Source organism: Pelodiscus sinensis, chromosome 19 (genome assembly GCF_049634645.1).
Source record: "Pelodiscus sinensis isolate JC-2024 chromosome 19, ASM4963464v1, whole genome shotgun sequence".
In the NCBI taxonomy this organism is placed as follows: Eukaryota; Metazoa; Chordata; order Testudines; family Trionychidae; genus Pelodiscus; species Pelodiscus sinensis.
This window is the reverse complement of record NC_134729.1, coordinates 28812212-28834436: the sequence shown is the minus strand read 5'-3', so window position 1 is coordinate 28834436 and position 22225 is coordinate 28812212. Positions and strand designations below refer to the sequence as shown.

At 55.7% G+C, this 22225-nt stretch overlaps 1 protein-coding gene across 9 annotated transcripts in view; it reads right to left on the bottom strand.

Annotated features, from left to right (window-relative positions):
* Positions 1–22225, bottom strand: part of TCF3 (transcription factor 3) — a 145175-nt gene that overhangs the window by 24398 nt on the left and 98552 nt on the right. For 4 of the 9 annotated variants that reach the window (XM_075903251.1, XM_075903244.1, XM_075903245.1 and 1 more), the window contains 10 exons: positions 13866–13968; positions 13227–13366; positions 11459–11585; positions 10073–10131; positions 9370–9448; positions 7321–7394; positions 5954–6157; positions 3526–3649; positions 2156–2318; positions 217–455 (listed from right to left, as the gene is read on the bottom strand). In XM_075903251.1, the coding sequence (XP_075759366.1) occupies positions 217–455; positions 2156–2318; positions 3526–3649; positions 5954–6157; positions 7321–7394; positions 9370–9448; positions 10073–10131; positions 11459–11585; positions 13227–13366; positions 13866–13968 (1312 nt within the window). The remainder of the gene's footprint in view (positions 1–216; positions 456–2155; positions 2319–3525; positions 3650–5953; positions 6158–7320; positions 7395–9369; positions 9449–10072; positions 10132–11458; positions 11586–13226; positions 13367–13865; positions 13969–22225) is intronic. The other 5 variants (XM_075903246.1, XM_075903248.1, XM_075903249.1 and 2 more) reach the window with 3 other exon arrangements.

The window sequence follows — 22225 nt, the reverse complement described above, 5'->3', positions numbered from 1 at the left end:
CTTCAAAAACAAAACCAGAGAGCAGAGCAGGGATGCAAAAGGTAAAACTTAAATAAATAAATAAAAAAGGAGAGAGACACTTTACAGGCCTTGAGACCCCAAGGCAGCACTGGGGGAAGGAGGCCAGCGCCAGGCCCCACTGCACAGGGGAGACAGACAGACAGCCCCGTGCCGATCAGATACGTCAAATATCACCACTCTGGGAGCCTCACTGACCTCTAACTTGTTGCTCCAGGTTCAGTATGACTGATACGGCCTGGTGTAGGATTAGCAGTTTGGTCTGCGGTTTTTCGCTGTTAAGGTGGAGTTGGCACATGCGTCCGAGCTCTTTAAAGGCCTCGTTGATGTCACGGACCCGTAGACGCTCACGGGCATTATTGGCGACCCTTCTCTCTTTCTCCCTCTCGGCTTTTTGCTCTGGGGGAAGAAGATCGTCCTCCTCATCCTCATCTTGACTAATGGTTTAAAATAAGAATGAGACAGGGACATTCCTCGTGGACACGCTCAGCACTGCACAACTCACAAAAGCAAACACACAATTGCAGCATCCCGATTATCTCCGCGCCGAAGGGACTGTGCGAACAAGTATCACATGGCCTCGCCGCGATGGCCGGGAGCTGCGCCGCCAACCCCCAGCACGGGAACCTTTGCAGCCTGGGTGCAGAACCCCTGTGCTCCCCTTCCCCCTTGGACGCGCTTCCACGGGACGGACGCCGCTCAGAACCAACCAGTGGGAATGGTTCAAAGAGCAGCCCAGAGCAGTGCGATCAGCCCGGACGCCCTGTCCCCAGACCCGAGCCTGGCCAGGAACAGGACGGGATATTTACCCGGGGAACGTCAGCAGGCAGAGCAAGCGTTGGTTCCACATACAGTATGTGGGAAGGAGGAACTTAGAGGGAGGGCTTTGGGGCGTAAAGCAGCCACTAACGAAGAGGAGGAGAGGGACTTTTCCCTCCAGGCAAGCTATCACCCCACTGCTTCAAAAGCAGTCGGAACTGGCCAGTGTCAGATACCGGGTTAGATGGGCCCCTGGTCTGATCTAGTCGGGCTATCCCCACATAACTGGCTGGGACAGAGAATCCATATAGCCCAGGTGCGTGTAGTGAAGAGACCACTCAGGTTCCACTACCGGGCTGGGCAAGATGCGGCCCACCTAACACTTTGATCCGGGCTATTTATAGCCTGCTGCCAGTGCCACCGAATTTCCAGGCAGCGGCTCAGGCAGCAGGCTCCTATTTAAATGGCTCCCGGTCATTGTGCTGCCCCCGTCAGAGGTCGGCGCCTCGAGCCCTTTAAATAGCCGCAGCAACGCCGGGCAGCTGCCAGGCAACGTGGTAGCAGCGGAACCAGGAGCTGCGAGCCCTTCGCTGTGTTTTTAATTCAAAGTCCCCAGCCCTAGACCACTGTGGGGGGAGGCTAGCCCCCAACCCTGCCACTTCCACCCTCCCCCCCATGCTGGCCCAATGCAACATACCAAAATTCATTAAGTGGCCCCTCCGTGAAAATTATTGCCCACCCCCGTTCTGCCACCTCCTGCGGACAAGCTGGCAAGGAGACTGTCCGTGGTCAAGAGGCTGATGCCTTGTCTATTGGGTCACTGGGGGAGCCACCCCCACCTCCCTACCTTCAGCTGCTGCCTTTGGCGGGTGCCGCTCCGGTGGAGTGGGGGTAGCTGCCCACCTGCTCCCTGGGCAGGTGGCACTTGAACCCCCCAACCCCAGGCTGATGCCTTATCCATTAGGCACTGGAGGACCCACTCAACCTCCCGAGCGTTGGCTACTGCCATATGCAGTCAGCTGTTCCCAGCACAGCCCAGATCTAGGTAAGCAAGGCCACAACTAACGCCCAAGACTACCCAGGCAGCAGAGCTGCAGTCTGCTTTGATCTCCGGCACTTGGCCTGTTTCTTGCTCACTAGGCCTGTTTCCAGTCCCCTCTCAAAGTGTCACAAATCCCATTTAAATCCTAAGCGGCGGCCTCAAACCCCAAGGGCGAGAAGCTTGGGGCAGAGCGGGGGTCTCGGGAGGGCCGAGGGACAGCATCCCTGGATCCAGCTAGCAATCACATCCTTAGCGGGAGGGAGGCCAACAGAACACCCCCCCACCCAGCCTTCCCTTCTGCCCCCCACCCGTAACAGAATAAATGAAGGGAGAGACCTGTTCAAAGAGCACCTTGTTCTGTTCCGTGACGGCTTCATTTCCTTCTTCTCTTCCTCCGAGTTATCGGCCACCGACGTGTTCTCCTCGTCCTCCTTCTCTTCCCGCTTGATTTCACTGGTTCCTGAGGAGACGCTGGCTCTGCCCAGCCCCCCTGTCAAGCCTGCAGTGGAATCAAAGCAGCACGCGGCCGTTGGAGAGAGACCGACTGGGCGGGGATAGGACAGAATGGAACCTGCTTGCAGTGCCGGCAGCGGCTAAGATGACGGGCTCCTGACACCTCGATCTCCAGTCAGATGTCGATAGGCTGGATAATCCTAGATCTGCACAGCATCTCTCATCCCACAGGACCCGTCATGTCCCTGCAAACCAGCCGCCTCTGGGGAGAAGGGCAGGCGATCTGCCGCGGGGAGAGCAGGCTGGAGTTTGGGCCAGCCCCCGGATACCACGCTACTGGACCACGAAACCCACACTGAGCAGGCAGGGCCCCTTGGCCTCACCCCAGAGGGCCACAGCCCAACAACCGCACAGAGCTCAACTCACCGGCTGGGAAGGAGGGAGAGCGGGGACTTCCCAGCTGGAACTTGGCCCAAACCTTGCGAGTGAGGTGTCTGAGGCCGCGTGTCCCGACACCTCCAAGCACACGGCTGGCTGGAAGCAGCTGGGCCATGCGGTTAATGTCAGTCCAGATCCACAGCCGCCACCAATAGACAGACTGGCTCTGCACCCACCACGGACTGTGCGCGGGCGGGTTTGCCCAGGCAGGCTCTATCCCCAATGTCCCTGGCTACGTCTACACTAGAAGCTGGGGGTCCGATTCCCATCTACACAGTCTAGCATGAGCCAGTGCAACCGCAGCAGCATGTGCAGAGACACTGCAACCAATGGGTATGAAATCGGCCAGCCCTCGGCCACCACGCCCCACGCTGCCATCTCCCCCTGCACCATCGTGAGAAGAGCTGGTGGGAGTACAAGCACGGGCGCAGGGGAGCATCATGCCCCTCGCTCGTCCCGTCCCCATCCCCTAAGACGCACATGACAGTGCCTCCAGCAGCTTGTTCCAGCCTGCCCCAGCGCCCGCCAGCGTCGCAGCACAAGCCAAGCAGGACCACATGCAACCAACCGCAGGCACCAGGCTGCTCAGGCAGGGCCGGGACATGGAGCTGAAGGCCTTTGACAAGCGTGTCCTGGTCAGTCATTGGACATTGCCCGGGGCGGAAGCCGCTCACGCGACACGTGCTCCCCCCTGCAGCCTGCATGCGTGCTGGGGAACCTCTCTGGCACACAGGGCTTAACCTTGTCACCGAGCCGGGCCAGGGTGACCAGCCAGCAGAGAGATGGGCAAGGCAGAGGGGGAGGCACCACCTTACCGCTGTACGTCTCTTGCTGCCTGCCGAGGTCCGGGAGCGAGCTGGGCTGCGACGGGAGCGTCACGTGGTTGTGGAGCATGCTGGCGTTGCTGGACAGCCCGTCTTCGGGGTGACTTCCTCCCACCTGCAGCAGATGGAGCAGAGCCGTCTTCCAGGGCAAACACGAGGGCCAGGAGACTACAGGCGCTGTTCAAACCGAGCCTCTCCGCGCCGGGGTCTGCACCCACCCTGCCTACGTGCTCCTTTTCTCCGCTCCCCAGCGACATCCAGCCTGAGCCGGACTCCCTCCCTCTCCTCACCAGCCCCCGGGGGAAGCTGATAGAGTCGAGTAGCTTCAAGTTGCTTGTGTCCCAGCTCCTCTGTGGGGCTGGACGGGTGAGTGGGAAGCAGCACATCCTGCTTGTGCTGCAGGTAATTCAGACGAGGCTGAACCCCAGGCCATGTCCTCACCAGCAAGAGCTACACCTGCATGGGCTTCCAAAGGAAGAGCCGGACACTGGGCAAGTCTCAGCCCTGCAAGCCAGGCTGCACCGGTCAGACTCGCCGCAGCAAATCTCTTCCTTCCCACAGGTTGGAGAGTCTCCAAGGGGCTGCCCCACCATCCCCCCAGAGAAGGAGCCTTGACCAGAGCGCGCCTCAGGAAACACAACAGCCTCCTGCTCCCCGCGCCCCCTGAAAGCCTGGACGCGGGGCTTCGGGCTAGCGGTATCTCAGCAGAGCAGAGAGCCCCTCACCTCAGCCCCCCGGACTGGAAGAAACCCAGGCCCTGCTCACAGAGTTTAGAATCCCAGGGCTGTCATAGCCACGGCCTCGCCCCTCGTGCATGTTATTTGTGAACAAATTGATCCAGGCTCGTTTGTAAACGAGCACCTGGGAAGCCTGAAACGCCCCTCGCCCCGGCCCTGCAGCAAACGCTCCTCCCCATGCTCACCCCCCCTGGGGGAAGCTCCCGAGCTGTCTCCCTTCAAGGGAGCCGAGCCCCCTCGCGCACGGATCACGCCGACCCTCCTGCCGCGCCCAGGCCGAGAACATCCCGCAGCCATTCCTGAGGGAGGCAGGCACCAGGCCACGCTCTTCTCAAGTAGGCCACTATTCAGTGAACAACGAGAGCAGGTGGCGCCGGCCTCCAAGGACTCACGGGTGAGTAGGGCCCAGGAGTCACTCAGCAATAAACCAGGGGCGGGGACCTTTTTTTGGACCACGGGCCGCATACAAGTGAAAAGAAAACCCCCCGAACCCTCCCCCCCAGACTGAGGAGAAAGACACTCCCCACATCCCCTCACACACCAGAGCCTAGGGGAGCCCAGCCCTGCCGTGGGGGAGGGGAACTGGAGCACCAATGCGGGCTCCCCAGTGCTGGAGGGGGGGGGGGGGGCTGGGGGCTAGATCCAGACCAGCTGGGGGCCAGATGCAGCCCCTGGGCCTTAGGTTCCCCACTCCTGTTATGAGCACTCTCAAGTCTACTGAAAACACCCTTAGTTCCAGGGTCTGTTGTCTCCCCTCCCCTGCTTGGATGGCCTATTCTAAGAGGGGCTGCTTCCACCCCTACCTCAGCAGGGAACAACGTGACTTCCAGTTTTCATGCTAACCAGCATCATTTCCTGGGCAGCCTGGGCCCGCCTGGCTCACGGCTGGATCCAGCCCTGGCTGGCGTCCTACATTCTGGGCTCGTCTACACGAGGAGCTGCAGTGCAAACCCTGCGCAAACATTCCTAGTCCAGCGTAAGCCTGTGGCTCGCTTCAGTTTGGCTTAGTTCACTGGCGACAGGATTAAAGCGAAACTGAATTACACCCAATGGAGAGTTTCACACACGTTCACGGGGTCATTACATTAGCACAAGTCGAACCTCTCTAGCCCGGCATCTTCGGAACCTGACCAGTGCTGAACCAGAGACTTTGCTGGAGGACAGAATTGTCTAGCAGCATCACCAACACTTCCACTGCTGGCTGGGCTCCTAGCAGGCACGTGGGGGTAAATTAGAGCTGAACAATAGCACAGAACACTGAGCCAAAACGGGTGGCTGTAAACAAACTTTATGGGATCACGCTTACGTGGACATCTGTCTAATTAAAACCATGCCGGACCATGGATGTTGCTGGACTAGAGAGGTTCCACCTATACCTATCTCATAGAACTGGAAGGGACCTTGAGAGGTCATCAAGTCCAGTCCCCTGCCCTCATGGCAGGATCAAGTGCCGTCCCTGACAGATCTGCCCCAGATCCCTAAGTGACTCCCCTCAAGGATTGAACTCACAACCCTGGGTTTAGCAGGCCAATGCTCAAACCACTGAGCTATCCCCTCCCCCCCATACAAGTCTGTGTACCCTGGAATGTAAACTCTCTGGCTACGGGGCTGTACAGCCCCCCAATATGAAGCCCTGGCGTCCAGGCGCTATTACAACCATCCCCGCCAGCGTCCCAACTCACCAGACTTGAATGCCTGTTCCCGAGAGGCATAACCGAAGTGGGGAAGGCCTGGCTGAGCCCTCCCACGGAGGCGCTGTGACCAGGGGCCGATCCCAGCAGGCCGTGCATGTCTCCGTGGTTGGCTGGCATGGCGGCCGTCTGGCCCACCGCATGGTTCCTCAGCACATGGATGGCTTCATCCAACCTGTCTTCCATTTTGTTTTGCTGGGCAGGGCAAAGGGGTGGGGAAAATTAAAGACTCAATTAGCATTTAAAAACGTTGCCTATCTGGCATTCCACCACAGTGTCCGCGCATCCACAGACCCACTGGCTGCAAGAGCCTGGATACAAGCAACGCCTAGCGGTGTAGTAGAACGAACAAAACCTGTAAGTGATGATGGGAGGCTGCCCCATGCAGGCAAGGGAGGGCGTAAAGCAGGCCAGAGGGCGCCCGCGCGACAGAGGCTCACAGGAAGCCAGTTCCACTTGCTGGGGCAGCCCTGATATAAGGGGCTGCTCAGCAGAGCAGAGAGAGAGGAAGGTGCCAGCCTGACACCCGCCAGGCTGCAGCCTTGAGACTAGGCTGAGACGGTGCAAAGGTCACAAGGAAGTGGTCCGGGGAACGGATCATAAGGGACAAAGAGGGCAGGACCTGGCTGCTGCCAGAAAGTCCCTGAGGGGGGGACCCAGAATAGGAGGCAGGCCTGGGTCCCCTTCCCCCCTTTGCACTGCAACTAGCTATGCGGGGGCATGGTCTGTACAAGCTGTGGCTTGCCCCTGGGGCAAGGGGCTAGACTGTGGGGCTGCAGCTGGCCATAGTGGCAGGGGAAGGACGGAGGACTGCTGACACCCCTGGCAGGGGCAAGAACGGAGGGGTGGCACCGCCGGAGGGCAGCGTCCTGATGAGGCAGCTGCGATCCAGGGAGTGGTGTGGGTTCAGAGAGCGGCACAATGACAGGCAGGACACGGACCAGAAGGCAGCGCTCCGTGGACTGAGCGAATTCCAGGACTCACCAGCAGGAGGCGCCACCGCCACGAGAGGTCTGGCTTCCCACCCCAGCTAGGCGATTATGTAAAAGCTCACAATGGGTCTCCTTGCACCTGCCCCAAACAGGACGCAAGGCTGGGCAGTGGGGCTCGGCCAAGCCTGGGGCTCAGGTTTAACGCTGGCGGCACACGCACTGTGCACCCTCCGCCTAGCTCTGACGGGTGACCCGGTGGTGCAATGCGGCTCAGAAGAGCAACGGGTGCCACAGGGGCGGGCTCCCTCGGGCACTCTCCCGCCACATTTCCAGCCAGCAGGAAGCGAGTGTTTTAAATTAACTGTTGCTGCTCCCCACGGAAAGGGAGCAGGGAGGGAACCCGACCCGGCTCGACGGGATACTCACTAACGTGTGGAGAGTCCCTTCGTAGCTCGGGGACAAGGCGCCCTGCCCGCTCGCTCGGGGCCACTGGGAAGTGCCTGGAACAAACCACACACAGGATCTGTTTCAAATGCAACGCTAGATGGGGCTAGAACACCACCCGCAGCCCCGAGCTCTGAGAGTGGCCATGTGTCTGCGGTTCCGAAGCGGGAACACCAGGGGGACAAGGCCAGCCTCAGCTCCACTGGAAGCTCATGGCTGTGCGGAGATAACCTCACACGCCTCATCCCAAAGCCATTTATGAATGGCCAGTAAAGCATCAAATCTGGGAAAGACAGAAAACTCCCCCTCCCCGACCGGCTCTGTGTTCGGTCGTCTCCGGAGTCGCTGCGTTAGTCTGTAACTTTAAAAGCCACGAGGTGTCCTGAAACGGCTTCATCTCAGTGCTTTAGCCCTAGTGCAATCCCCCCTCTCAGAAAGCCAGGGTTTTTTGCTTTGGTAAGGAAACCATCAGCCTCCAGTGACGATCCTTTGAGCTTCAGTGTTTTCATACTCAACGTTAATGCTGTAAGAATGGCACCCGTGCGCAGGCAGCTGTGCCAGTGCATGCTTCTGGAGTTACAAAATCCAACCCCCCCAGCACCCTGCGTGACCCCCAGTGTTCTCAAGAACTGTTGGGTGGAGGGATCTAACAATTCGATGCCCCCAGAGAGGTCTGATGCCAGACCAGCTGTGTCTGCCATGCCACAGGAAAAGGAGCGCAGTCCCGTGCTGCCTTCCCCCGTCCAAGAGCCAGCAGCACGGAGAATGCCCATTGCACCTTTGTGCCTGGAGGTATTTCCGGCAACAGAACAGGGAATGCCCCAGGCTGGGCTCCCCGTTGCAGGACGTGGGAGCTTCAGTCCTCTCCAGAAGGCAGCTGGAGCAGGCTGCCATGATGAGCTTTTCTTTTTTTTTTTTTGGTAAACCACAATATAAAACACCCTTTGAAACCAGTTTGAACAGCCACTAAGCCCCTCCCATGGGCACATGCTTAGTTCACAAAAAAGAGGGAAAAGTCAAAGGCACGTCGACAAGGGACACTTGCAAAGGGGTTTTCAGCAGAGGAAAGAGGAACATCAGAACGGCCACGCTGGGTCAGACCAAAGGTCCATCTAGCCCTGTGGCCTGTCTGCTGACAGTGGCCAATGCCAGGTGCCCCAGAGGGAGTGAACAGAGCAATCAAGCAAGCAATCCCTCCCATCTTTTTGGACCCTGTTGTCCTAGGCCTTCACAACATCCCCTTGCGACGAGTTCCACAGGCTGACTGGGAGTTGTGTGATCGATTTGTTCCAACACCTGCTCTAATAGTAATAGAGAGGCAGCCGTGTTAGTCTGATCTTGCTAAAACAAAAGGAAAACCGATGTAGCACTTTTAAAGACTAACAAGATGGTTTAACAGGTGATGAGCTGTCGTGGGCCAGGAAGTGGGTCTGGCCCACAAAAGCTCATCACCTATTAAACCATCTTGCTAGTCTTTAAAGTGCTGCCTAGTTTTTCCTTTTGTTTTACCTCCTCTAAAGACACCCCGATCTGGGCCAGTTCCTCACATCTGTCCCCTTAAAAGAACGGCTCAGGTTTGGGAATCTTTTCCCCCAGGCAACACCGACGCTTCACTTCAGCGTGATGCAGCATCACGAGCACATGGGTAGGACTCACAGGCTGGGCTAGAGTATTTACTGCCAGGTCACTTCTTTAGATTTTCAGCAGTGACTACAGATTTCGGGTGCTCCTGCAGACAGCCCTTAAAGGGGCAAGATTTCAGCCTTGGGGAGAGGGCAGAGGAGGGGCGGAGGGAGGAGAGAGACACTCAGCATAAGGCTCGTTCCAGATATCCCAAATCATTAGCCCTTTTAGAAAACCCTGGACAGAGACTAGAGAAACAAGAGGTCTCTCACACCCAACTAAATTCATAGGAGTGTGTTTTTTTTTTTTTTAGTTAAAATAAGTTCAGGTGTTTCCCCCCTTTTTAAAATAAAACTGGTTTGATCCGATTTCTAATCTCTCCGTAGCTCAGAGGCATCGCACACATACCTGCAAGCCCCTGAGGGGAGCCCACGGGGGTGGAGGGGTTTGAAGAGAAGTTATTGCTAGAGTGATCTGGGGAATAAATCTGAAGCGAGAGAGAAACAAAGCACAGTTAGCAAAATACAGGTTTGAAACCTGGCGCCCCAGCCCGGTAGAGCTGCAACCCTGCGCTACCCGCAGCCCCAGGTGCCTTTAGCACTACCCCACTGACTTCCACATCTCTTTACCCTTATCAGTTCCCCCAGCCCTGCGACTATGCAAACATTCCCAACCCACATGCTGCCCCTGGCCGGAGTGCACACTGGTACCTACGCTATTGCTGCCTTCCTCCCTCACTGCCCCCCCATTGCGCCTTCCCCCTAGCAAACGCCTCCCTTTGCCGGCGCCGGGCTCTTAGATGCGAGGAAGGTTCCTTGGTGTTTGACCTCTGGGAGCAGAGACACTAGGGCGCGATAGCGGAGGTAGGCACTGCACGAACTGGCTTCTGCGCGGGGTGAGACACGGAGGGCTGGTGGACAGAGTGGGGTGGATCTGTGGCACGTAGCTCTAGGCAAGGCCTCAGCTCTAAAAGCAACCAGCTGGCTGGACACGGCCCTTCCACCAAGCCAGGGCTCCCCACGTTAACCCAACAGGCAAGTCAATGATCCCTCTGCAATGTTCACTGACTCGGAGGGATATTGAGAGGAAGAATCCAGAGAAAAACTCTTACTGAAGCTAATGCTTTCCCAAGCGCATCTCCTGAGCTCCCAGCTGTGGTTCCTCTGTTGCCTGCAAGGAGAGAGAACACAGCCCTTACTCCTGTGGTTTGTGCAGGGGCACGCGCCAGCAATGCTCAAATCAGAAAAGATCGCCTTTGCAAAAACCCAGGGGCACTTACACAGAAAAGCCAACCCTGGTTAAGTTCCATGCCTCCCCACACAGTCTTGCTTGAGAGAGGGAAGGCTAACGCTTCTCTCTCTAGGCCATATCTGCACAGCAGCTTAATGTCAAAATACTGGCGAGCTGGAGGACTTCTTCCTCCGACTCCTGTAACCCTCCTCGTAGGAGGAGGAAGGGCAGTCGGAGGAAGGGCGCTCTACCTCGGACTTCCTGCTGCGTGGACAGCGCCACAAGCCGAAATAAGCCATTTCAACTTCCGCTACACAACTGACGTCACTCAAGTTCCGTAGCTTATTTCGGCTTTAGCTCTGCTTTATAGTCGTGCCCTTAGGGTTTTAAAAAGGCACCTTTATTGCCACATCTCCCTCAGATGCCATTGCCCTGAGAGCCTGGTGTGGAACAGCAGGGAACGGGCAGTATGCACTGCAGCTGCAGGGATGTTTGCCCGCGATGCCAGGCCTAAGGCACTTGGCCATTCAACGTCTTCCACACAGCAAACCCCGCCTGAGCAGAGCACGGTCTAGCCCAGCAGTCCTAGGCCCGGCTCCTCCCTCTCCCCAAACGAGGATCTCTCTGCAAAAACACCATCAAGGTCAGGATTCTCATTTCCCAGCGGCCAGGCAGTTATTTCAGTTGCAGGTTTTGTAACAGGTTCAGCAGGGTTAGAGATTAAAGCACTCGGGGGTTTAGAGCGGCATTTGAACGCAGCACAAACATTTCCAATCCTGATTGGGCTGAACAGCATCTCCTCCTGCACCTTCCCCACCCGCCTCAGGTTTAACTCCTTTCTGCCGCTCACTCAGGGCTCGCGTCTCTGCACAGACCCATGAGCTGGACGTGAAAACACATGGATGGGAAGCAACAAAATACATTGGGCACAGAGGCCGGAGGGGTGGGGGTGGGGAGAAGGGATCACACAAGGCAAAAATCACACAGCCCCCACCCCTTCTTCTCTGCCAGATCATGCCTGATTATCCAGCAGCAGTAACCCCCACTGCATCTCCTGCCCTGTAGAGTAAGCCCAGGCCTACATGCGACAGGCGAGGGATAGGACCTGGTGCCAGGCTGACAGCGCATCCCACACATGGCTTCAACCTCACACCTCCCTGTGCAGGACACATTTACAATGTTCACCTTTCCTGGAGTAACCTACGAGCAGCAGGAGGGTGGAACATTTCAGTAGCCTCTGCCCAGACTTGCCAAGCTGCATACGTACCCATCATACTATCCGTGCCGCTGATCGGTGGCGTATGACTGGGCACGCCATATGGGGTGGAGGCAGAGGAAAAGCCAGATACAGAGGGAAGTCCACCGTTCACTTCTCCTGAATGCATCTGGTAGTTCTAGAAAAGAGAAAGGGGAAGAGTCATGAGGCAGCCCACAGCTCATGAGGATTTAGGGAGCACCCAAACCCGGGGCGTAACAGAGGCTAGTGAGGGTGCATCACCTGTGCCCTCTGACGGACCCAACCTCTGACCCGACCATACTGCCTCCGCGGCTGGAGGCAGGAACGTCGCCACCTCGCTGCAGCTAATGCTGATGGTGGGGAAAGTCCCCAGCTGCAGCTTGAGTTAGCTGAGTTAACATTTTTCAAAATGTGCATGTGTGGAAGGAGGAAACACACTCCCCCTCCCCCCATCAGCAAAAATGTGGACAAGTTTTCCTGAGCTCTCCCTCCCCTCACTACGCAACTGGGGGAATGGGAGGCTGGTGGCGGAGAGGGACAGGAAAAGGGAGATGATCAAGACATTTTATTTTCCCCTAAGCCGTTATTAGCGCCCATGTCCAGGAAACCCTTTATAGCCAAGACTGCCCTGGAGCTGGAAGAAAAGAACCCCTAACTGGGAGGAGGGCGCGGGGGGACGACCTACTTCTCTCCAGCACCATCTCCCTGTTTGGTGCTTACCAAGACCAAGAAGCCGCTGGATTCATTTCAGAATAGGCAGCCTGCTCATAGCCACACAGACACACCCCCAGCGGGAAGGGTTGTACCCCCTACTCTGGCAGAAAGCGGCAGCCACCACAGGGGGGTGCGAGCTCCCATTTCTACAGCCGCTCCTGCAGCCCCCAGGACGGGCTGGTAGTAAAGGCAGCAGGGGTGGGGGTCAAGAAATCTGGGGCCTTGGGGAAGTCACCCGGGGGTTTGAGAAGATAAATCCCTGATGAGTGTGAGTGGCAGAGTCTGGCAACGAGGCCATGTAGACACTGAACTTTAGAGAGTCACAGATTTTAAGCCAGATGGGAAGTTTGATCTCTGTGCAGAGCAGTCTGTCTCCTCCTGCACGGAACAGGCTCACGTCTCCCCCACGTCTGCAGACCGACTCTGATCACTGGGCTAGCGCGGGGCAGGTTCCATTTGGACAAACCTACCGCAGGATAAACCCGAGAGGCTCTGGCTTAGCTGGCGGGGATGGGGGGACAACTTCCTATTTCTATGCCCAGGTGCCCCCAGCGAGAGTGCAAGGACAACACTTCCCAGTTGCTAACAAACTAAATCAACTATTGCTCCGCAGGGCCTGGATGATGTGGTGATGGGCCTTTCAGAAATAGCTGCAAGACGGACGACAAGTATTTTCAGAATGGTCGCATTACAGCGTCTTGCTACTTTGCAGAGTGCTGCCTCAGAACGAGCCATCGGCATGCCCACAAAGGGACAGACCCGAGGGATCTCACTCAACCCCAAGCAAGGCCGGTCCTTGCCAACGACGGCTGAAAGAGGATTACACAGCAACAGGGCACCAAAAAACCCTTGGCCAGACTACAGAAGTCTTGCCATACTGCTCTGGGGCAGGAGGGAAATATTATTCCTATTAAACAGCCAGGAAAACAGAGACTCGGAGCAGGGAAGTGACATGACCAAGGTCACAGGGAACCAGTGGCAGAGCTGAGCATAGACCTGGAGTCTGGCACCCCCAACAGCTACAAGGTGCCACCTGAATATTCACACTTCCCCCAACACCAAAGCATCACCAGAGATGCGTTACCATCCGCTCGTGCTGATGTAAACTACTGAAGCCACCGGACTGCGGGAGAGGGGCAGAGGACCCGCCCAGCATGGCTCCATAGCTTGACTGGCTCATGGTGCCAGACGAACTCCACAGATCTGGTGAGTTATGAAGTCCATCTGTAAGGCAAGCAACTATGTCAGCACTGGGGATCTCAAACCGCAGTGCACAAGACACGTCAGCAGGGCAGGCGTCCCGCAAGGTGGCACACACCCTGGGCAGACGTAGGTGGTGTGCACTTTAGTATTTGTAGAGCAGCAGCATTTAGGAACCGCATCCATGGGCCAGGCAGGTTGCTGTGCATGTCGTACAAACACAGAAGAGAAAGGGCCTCTGCCCTGCAAAGCTCCCAGGCTGCGGGACCACCCCGCGGCCCAAGGGTGCTGCAAGACAAGGCTGGGTCAGGAAGCTGCCACCAGCCATAAGCCTGGGGTCCAAAATACCGCCGGTGATGACAGCACCATTAGGCTCATGTGTTTCCAAGTGAACTTGATGCACACCCCCCACATCTGTCTCCGTGCATCACACTTGGTAGGAAATCCCCTCCACCACTGCTTTGGAGGTCACAGGAGAGGGGGCAGCTGCAGGACACCGGGGTCACGAGCACCAGCTACTGACCTGGCATGTAGAAGGCTCCAGGATACACAGTGCTGGGAGGTTTGGAGGAGGCGTACCCAGCTGGATCCCTGCTGTAGTCATCACCTGAGTTGGATGGATACACCTGCAAAGGGCCAGAAGGGGATGAGGAAGGGAGACGGGCCTGCCCATTCGAATCACTTCAGGGCCTTGGAAATTCTCACCTGGCCCTAGCAGGCTGCCTTCCCCAGCCAGCCAGCCAGCCAGCCAGCCAGCCAGCCAGCCTTTAACCTATTTACTGCAGCCGATAATGCAGCCAGCTCCCAGAGCGCAGAGTAAAAAGGAAAGAAGTTCAGCCAAAGGTAAAGCTGAAGAGGGACACGCTGACACACTGAGTTATCCAGGAAACCCTCCCGCCTAAGACAGGCACCAGCCTTAACTCTGTCCCCTTCCCCCGGTGCCTCTCCCACCGCCACCACACTCAGCATCCCGCATCCCTCATCACGTGCCACATGTGGGTGGGAGATCCCCTAACCCGCTCTTCCCACCCGGACAATCCATCTTTCACCGAATAAATCCAACTGGCACGCAGCTGCCAACACTCGCGGGGGGGGGGGGGGGGGGGAGGGGGGGAGGAGTGAAAGCAGAAACGTGCCCTACGTTTTTGATCTCTCCAGCCCCGGGTGCAACAGAACAAGGCCAGCACGAGAAGTTCCAGCTTTCCTCTGGAGTTCCCTTTTTGGCCATTATGGGTTTTTCTGGGTAACCGCAAAGATTATTTCTGGATATTAAAGCCCAGCCCCCCAGTCTGACCCAGAGGGAAATGGGATATGGGGAGACCAGTATTCTGGGCACATTCGCTCCGGTATTTGCCTTTCCTTTGCTATAGCCTATGCCCATAACAACATGAAACTCTTCTGTACTACTTTTCATGCACACAGCTGCAAAAACCTTCATATCAAGGAGGCAAGGATTCATTATCCCCATTTTACAGACTGGGACACTAAGGCAGACAAGGTGTTCATCAACGGGCCTCTTCACCCCACGGCAGCCCTGTCAGTTGTCCCCTTCAAATGCCATTCAAATGCTCTCCATTAACACCCTCTCCCCCCCGCTACCGGCCAGCTGCTCAGCCCAGGCACGGGGCTGGGTTGGGTCAGAAGGAAAACCCACAGCTCAGCACTGGCTTGTTTTAGCAGTGAGATGTTCTGCTGGTCGGACTAGCGCACCGACCGCACTGCCTCCTGAAAACCAGCATCATCTCCACATGGGCCAGGCTGTTGGGAATAGGAGCCCACTTCCTGGACAGCCCTTTGCGTGACCAAGACCCACAAGGAAGGCGAACACACACCAGTACAAGGATGCCTGCAAGGATTGGAAACGCTGTGGGATTCCTTGTGCAGCTCCTCAAACTTTTACGGCTGGGAGCGAAGGGTTTCCAATAAAAGAGGCAGAACAAACCCCCGTCCCATTTAGGCTGCGCGACTAAGGCAAGTGGCGTCCCTCAAAACGAGGGGCGTGCGCTGAGGCCTGTTTCTGCGCTCTGTGAGCGTAGTGTGCTCCATAGCGCTCGGAGGAGAGAAGGCCAAGTTCCAAAGAAGGGGTTTTTGACCAAGGGGATGCTAGAAAGCCTGCTGAAAACTCTGCATGCAGCGTTCAAATGAGTTTGTTTTTTTTAAACACACACACACTGGATATGCAAATCAACCGAAATGCCATTTAAACTGATGCAAAAGCCCTTCCCAGGGCCTATTTTCATCACTATTGATTCATTGTGAAACTATTTTCTTTTAAAATACACACGAAAGCAGGGACCGGGGGTTGCAGTAACTTTGCCGGGCATTCTCAGGTCATCAGGTGACTGGAAAAGCACTTCTGTTTGTGATGGAAGCCAGCAGGGATGTGGCAAGGGCCTATCCGCTCCTTCTCCCCCTCCCCCCCCAAATCTGCAACTTCTGACATTTTTATTGGGGCAAGTACAAAGCATCAGTGAGGACCAGGGGAAGAAAGTCTCTGGTTTTAAAACTGCCCCAAACACTGAGAAAATGGGTTTAACAGAGAGGCGACAAAAATGTGCTCTGGAAAGCATCTGTGATTACTATTGGTAAAGTAAATGCACCCCCTTGCACCGTCAGCTCCTGCTTCTCAGACTAGCCAGCCCAGAGAGGAGGTCTAAAGAAGAACGCCCCCAGCCGAGACAAACAGCAACAACTGATGCGCAGTGCGTTCGCCACACGACTGTAGCAGCAATGAAGGCTCCGCTCTGGACAATGGTCACACTGCAGCTTTTTTAAATCTTAGAATCGTGTCTTCCAAAGAGGCTTTAAAATCCCTTGTGCTCTCTCTCTCTCATATTCCCCCCCTTGTGTTCTGATTAGGGAACAAGCCCCCCAGCCATGCTCTGAAGTCTGGTGTCTTCCAATACTACGCACAAGCGTGCCTTTCAAAACAGACAAAAAGAACCCCCCGCCACCCACTCCACACGGCAGACGGACAACCCCCGTCCCACCGCTGGAACACGTTCCACAGCTCTTTGGGCTCCCCTGAAGCTGGCCACTCGGCATTAGGGGGAGTTATAAAAGTCTCTCGCTCCCCAAGCGGGCCCTGCCCCGGCTCTACTGCTGCTTCGGCGTGGGTATCCAGAAGCACCGATCACCGAAGTGCAGCCCTCTCTGGGCAAGAAGCGCGACCTTCTGTTTTAACAGATCGCCAAGTTCAGACGGCGTCTTTACTGACCCGATGGCACTAATTTAGATCCTAAACTCATAAAACACCACAGAGGGAAGGGAGAGAACTGACAGATGCTGACAACTGCCCCCACGCCCTCAAATACTCAAAGCCCTTTGCCTTTGTGTATATCCAAGAAACTCCCCGTTTCAACACAGAGACAAACCTTGAAGTGGAATGCGTGAAAAAAAATTGCGTGTGCATGTCTGGGTAGCGTGAGTTTGCGGCAGGGAGGTGGGAAGCGAAGGGAATGGAACAGGCTACAAAGAATAAGAATCCAGTAAATTGACTTTTCCTATAATTTGATTAAATAGCGGGAGCTGGGACAGGGAATCGAGTGAAGCACATCTAATAGCCCTGCACCATCTGCCAGCCCCTGGCACCTGGCCAGTCTCCAGGCAGCTGTGCGGCACTGGAGAAGAGGAAGAAGGGGTGGGGGTGGGGAAAGGCGGCTTAACGTATTTAATAAATCCTGAGCAAGAATAAAAAACCCTAAGAAATATCTTCATGCCGGCAGGACGCCCGCGCAGGATTCCAAAGGTGCCCAAGTTTGCACCCAGCTGGAACACCCCCCGCCTCTTCCCATACTGACACATGCACCCCCATCCCCCAGCTCTGAACGCCCCCCCCCCCCCAGCTCTATTTCAAGGGAGTCAAATTTCAGTCCAATTACTCATTAACACTTCGAGGTCCTCCACACCCCACTCCAATTCACTCATGCAGACAGCGCTACATATCAGCACTCCCCGGGTGTGCGATGCAGATCCAGTGTGTGTGCATGAGGAGTATGGATGGACACACACCCAGAGTATGTGTTTTTTATAAGCCCAGCGACATACAATTCAAACCACTCATTTTAAGAGGATGTTTCTAGGAAAGAGAAAGAAAAGCCCTGGAAATCGTTCGTTTCGGCACTAAGGAGGCATTCAAATGGCTTTTTCTAAAGATATGTCAGATTACGGTACTTGAGGCGAAGGGAGATGGGAGAAGCGGGGGAGGGCCGCTGGAAATAGAGACGGCCCCTCTGTTAAGGCTGCTGTTGTCCAGAGAACAGGCAATCGGCTGCTCGTGTCACCCAACCCATGAGCTGCCCCCGCCTCCCAGCCCGCATCCCTGACAGTCACCATGCGCAGAGAGGAGCCCTGGAAGTCTGCCTTCCAAATATGTAAAGCAGCCCATGAGCCTCCAAAAGCCTCTGTGCTTGGGAGGAACGGACAGACTCCACATTCTGCGAGCAGCCCCACAGGAAACAGTAAATCATAGCCAGGTCTCTCCTCCCCCCAGCCTCTGCCTCTGTCAGACCTCAGGGACCTACAGGTGAGATCATTTCCTGTGTTTAAAATTGCTAGCACGGAGAGTAAAAGGAGACAGCTTGCCAAGAAACCACATTCGATTCACCAGCACTGGGATTCTCAGGGTGTTTGCGCCCCCTCCTCCCCAACCTGTTATTCTTGTTTAAATGCATAAACCAGCGAGGGACTTCAAGCAGCCCTTGCAGACTAATATTAAACAGAGCAGTGACCAGACTGTAAATGTACACGCTGAAATAACTGCCAGCCACCGGACTTCTGACTGCAACAGAATCTTCAAACAACCTAGGAGCACTGAAGCCAATTTCCACTGCGCTCAGACAAAGCCAGACAGAGCTACTGCTTTGCGCTGCATGCAGCGTGCAGGCCAAGCCCTCTACGCAACAAGGGCACGAGGATGGAGCAGAATGTGACTTGGGACCCGGAGCAAAGGGCTCGCCTCTCTCAGGAGGCAGCAAATGCTGCGTTAACACGTGTCTCCGCTCTGGAATCGTTCTGGTTCACGGGGGCGCGGGCAGACGCTTTTCCTGACCCAGATTAGACATTTTACTCTTTCTTCGGAAAGGCAGCAGTGGTGATGCCATTGATGCCTGGGTGCAACGGCAGGAAGGAGCCATCGGGAGCACCTGCTCCCTTAGTAATGTCTCCATCTCTAAAGCCAAGCAAGTAGCAAACTTAGGCCCCATGGAGTTGGGTGCACCCAAGCAGCAAGGCTACGGTGGTGGCGGAGAGGCGAAGGGCGGGGCTGGATGCAGAGTGGAGTGTCCGGCAACAAACAAGAGGATTTGGCTGTACTTTTACCAGATGGCGTTTGGTAGAACCGGAGCTTTCTGAGCATCACGCTCCGCACGGTTCAGTCAGGCTCCGCGACTGCTCTGGCTGAAGCCAACAGGAAAGTTCCTGGTGACTTCAACGGCAGCAGGCTCTTGGCCTGGTTCAAGGGGCATCGCTGCATGCGGGGTAATTAGACGGTCTGCCTTGGGCCCCGTTCCTTGTATTGCCATCCATCTGCGGTCACTCCCCCTCTCCCCCACGCTACTTAGAGCGGACCAGGAAAGAACGCGGCTCCTCTGGCCCGAAGGAAAGGCAGGCCAGTGGGTGGTGAACACCAAATGGCTCAGAGAACCAGGCTCGGGCAAAGGGTTTGCGGGGCCCAAGGCAGGACATTGGGAGCAGGACCCCTGGCCCGGCGGATGGTGAACCCAAGGCATTCACCTTGCTCGCCTGGCCCTGCAGAGGACAAGAGCCGCAGCACCCTGGGGGTTCAAGGAGATCACGAGCTAACACCACAGCACAGCCAGGAGACGCACCTGTGGGGCCAAGAGCAGGCCTGTGGGTCTGAACAGAGACCAGCCTTTGGCAGCATGTCCTCTGCTTCAGCGGCCCTCAGCTATTTCAGCCCCCGGCCAGTCCAAATTTCCAAACCAGTTACGGAATTGAGATTAAAGTGCGCTATTTTAATAAGATGGGTATTAACCTATTTACTTTGCACAGGGCCCAGTGAGAGCATGGAGCAAGCTCTTTGGCTGCATGTTTGCCGATACACTCAGCCTAGAAAGCTTCTTTGATCAACTGCTCATTGGGAGGGCAAAGCCTCTCTGGCCACATACTTAACTCTATGAATAGGTGCATTTCTCTTTCCCCTGGAGAAGCCGGGGGGAGGGGAGGTGGGCCAGGCCAGGGAAAAGATGGCAGATACAGAGAATTCTTTCCCTGCTCTGGACTGAGGGTGTAAAGAAAGGAAGCTGGATTTGCTTTCGCAGCCTGCCCTGAGAGGGATGCGCGCGCACACGTGCACACACACGACTTCTGGCCTTTTACGTTCCACTGCTGCCTTGCCATGGCAATTCAGGGGCTGCTGCACTCTGCTGAGCATTACATAAGCCCCCGTCTTTCCTCCGGGGATGCAGAACAGAAGGGTTCTGTTATTCCTAGTGCATTCCATCCCACTCTCCCCTTGCAGGGCTGGGAAGGAGGGCCACTTCTCCCACGACAGAGGCTACTTGCAGGTTGCCACAGAACGTATGATCATTGGCTCAAGGCAGAAGAGAGGGTTGCCATCTGATCTGGCTCTAGTACCAGGCAGGAACCCTCTGGCCCAGCAGACTGACCCCATGCCAAGAGACTGCAATCGCTGTGGGCCGAGAGTTTCACTAACGGGCCGGGAGTTTCACTAATGGCCCGAGCTTGCCAAAGGGACTAGGAATTGGGGGTGCCATGCTGGAGACACGGGAAAGGGATCAGGAAGCGTTCAGCACCCGTCCTCCGGAACTCAGGCCCCTTCGAACTAGAGACCCCCTGGCCTCCACACTCACTAGTCCCTCCCTTGAAGGCGGAGGCCACTAACTAACCGGCAGAGTTATGTGGCATAAGAACATAAGAATGGCTGTACTGGGTCAGACCAAAGGTCCATCTAGCCCAGTAGCCTGTCTGCCGACAGTGGCCAGGCACCAGGTGCCCCAGAGAGGGTGGACCGAAGACAATGATCAGCGATTTGTCTCCTGCCATCCCTCTCCAGCCTCTGACAAACAGAGGCCAGGGACACCGTTTCTATCCCCTGGCTAATAGCCTTTTATGGACCTAACCTCCATGAAATTATCTAGCTTCTCTTTAAACTCTATTATAGTCCTAGCCTTCACAGCCTCCTCTGGCAAGGAGTTCCACAGGTTGACGACACGCTGTGTGAAGAAGAACTTTCTTTTATTAGTTTTAAACCTGCTACCCATTAATTTTATTTGGTGTCCTCTAGTTCTTCTATTATGGGAACTAATAAATAACTTTTCTTTATCCACCCTCTCCACACCACTCATGATTTTATAGACCTCTATCATATCCCTCCTCAGTCTCCTCTTTTCTAAGCTGAAAAATCCCAGTTGCTTTCATATGGGACCCATTCCAAACCCTAATCATTTTAGTTGCCCTTTTCTGAACCTTTTTCCAAGGCCAAAATATCTTTTTTGAGGTGAGGAGACCACATCCGTACACAGTATTCAAGATGTGGGCGTACCATAGTTTTATACAGGGGCAGTTAAGATATTCTGGGTCTTATTTTCTATTCCTTTCTTACTTCCTAGCATCCTATTTGCCTTTTTGGCTAAGGAGCAATGCTTTCCTTGTGTGCTACAGCCAACGACCGCTCTGGGAGGTCACCGACTGGCCCCGAAGGGGCAGCATGAATTCACATTCTGTTTCAACAGGGCAATGTAAAATGTGCAACCAGGGATGCTTAATGCAGCTACGCCAGGGCACAGCCAGCAAGCAGCAGCCCCTAGCCAGGCAGGGCCATCCCTCAAGCGGTGGTCAAGTCCCAAACCTACCCCTATTCCAAACCAACGTGTGTCCTGCCAGACTTGCACTGCAGAGCACGTTTGGCTTCAGAAATACGGACTCGTGAGCCGAGGTACAGGCAGTGCTTCACGCTGCAGGAACAGCGCCACCCGTGGCGTTGGAGGATTTGGGCCCGTGCCCCCTGAGCAGAATCGAAGGCCCACGGCATGCACTCAGAGAAGCTCTCCCCCACCTCTGCTTTCATCTGGCGTTTGCAAGCCCGCCACACGCAGGCGGGCGAGGGAAAGCCAACGCCTGGAGAGCAGCTTTGCTCTTGGGCGCGTCTGGCCTACGCAACGCTGCTCTGCTCCCATCTGAGAGACACCCCTCCACTCCAATTAACGCTCCTGCAGATTCCATTACTCCCAGCCATAAAGACACGGTTCAGTTTATTCCCCCATAACTGCCACAGAAGTATGGCGAACATATTCCTACAGGCTGCTCAGCTTTCTTATAAAACACCACAAGCATTCCTGCACACCTGGACCGGCCCCAGCTGCCTGCCCATGTTACAACTGGTTTGGTTTCCCTTTTGGAATGAAACCCGAGCATGTGGAATATCACCTTTCATAGGGGCACCCGCGACATAACGTCAAATAGGCAAGAGTCAAGAAATCCAGGGCTCTAACCGACACGCTGTCCTTTTACTACGCAGGTGGTGCAGGGGGGCAGGCAGCTCGCAGGACAAGCTAGGGTGTCAGCAGACGTGGGCCTTCTCCTCCCGTCTCTGCAACCCAGGTGGCGCTACCCAGAGCTGTGCTACACACGAAGTGTTACCATCACTTCTCTCAGGTTACCGGGGGGTTTGGTCCCATGCCTCCGCACAGAACTTGGTCTTACCAACGTTCTGCCATTTCTCTCACACTGAACTACAGCCAGTAAATTTCACTCCGCCCCACAAAAACACCCCACCCCCTCCGCCAAGCACTTGGATACTTGTGCCAATGGAGCCTGAATCTGTAGGGACAAATGGTCACCAGTGCAGTGGGGAACAGAGTAGACTGAGATCTAGAGGCGACCAGGCCACACCAACATTGT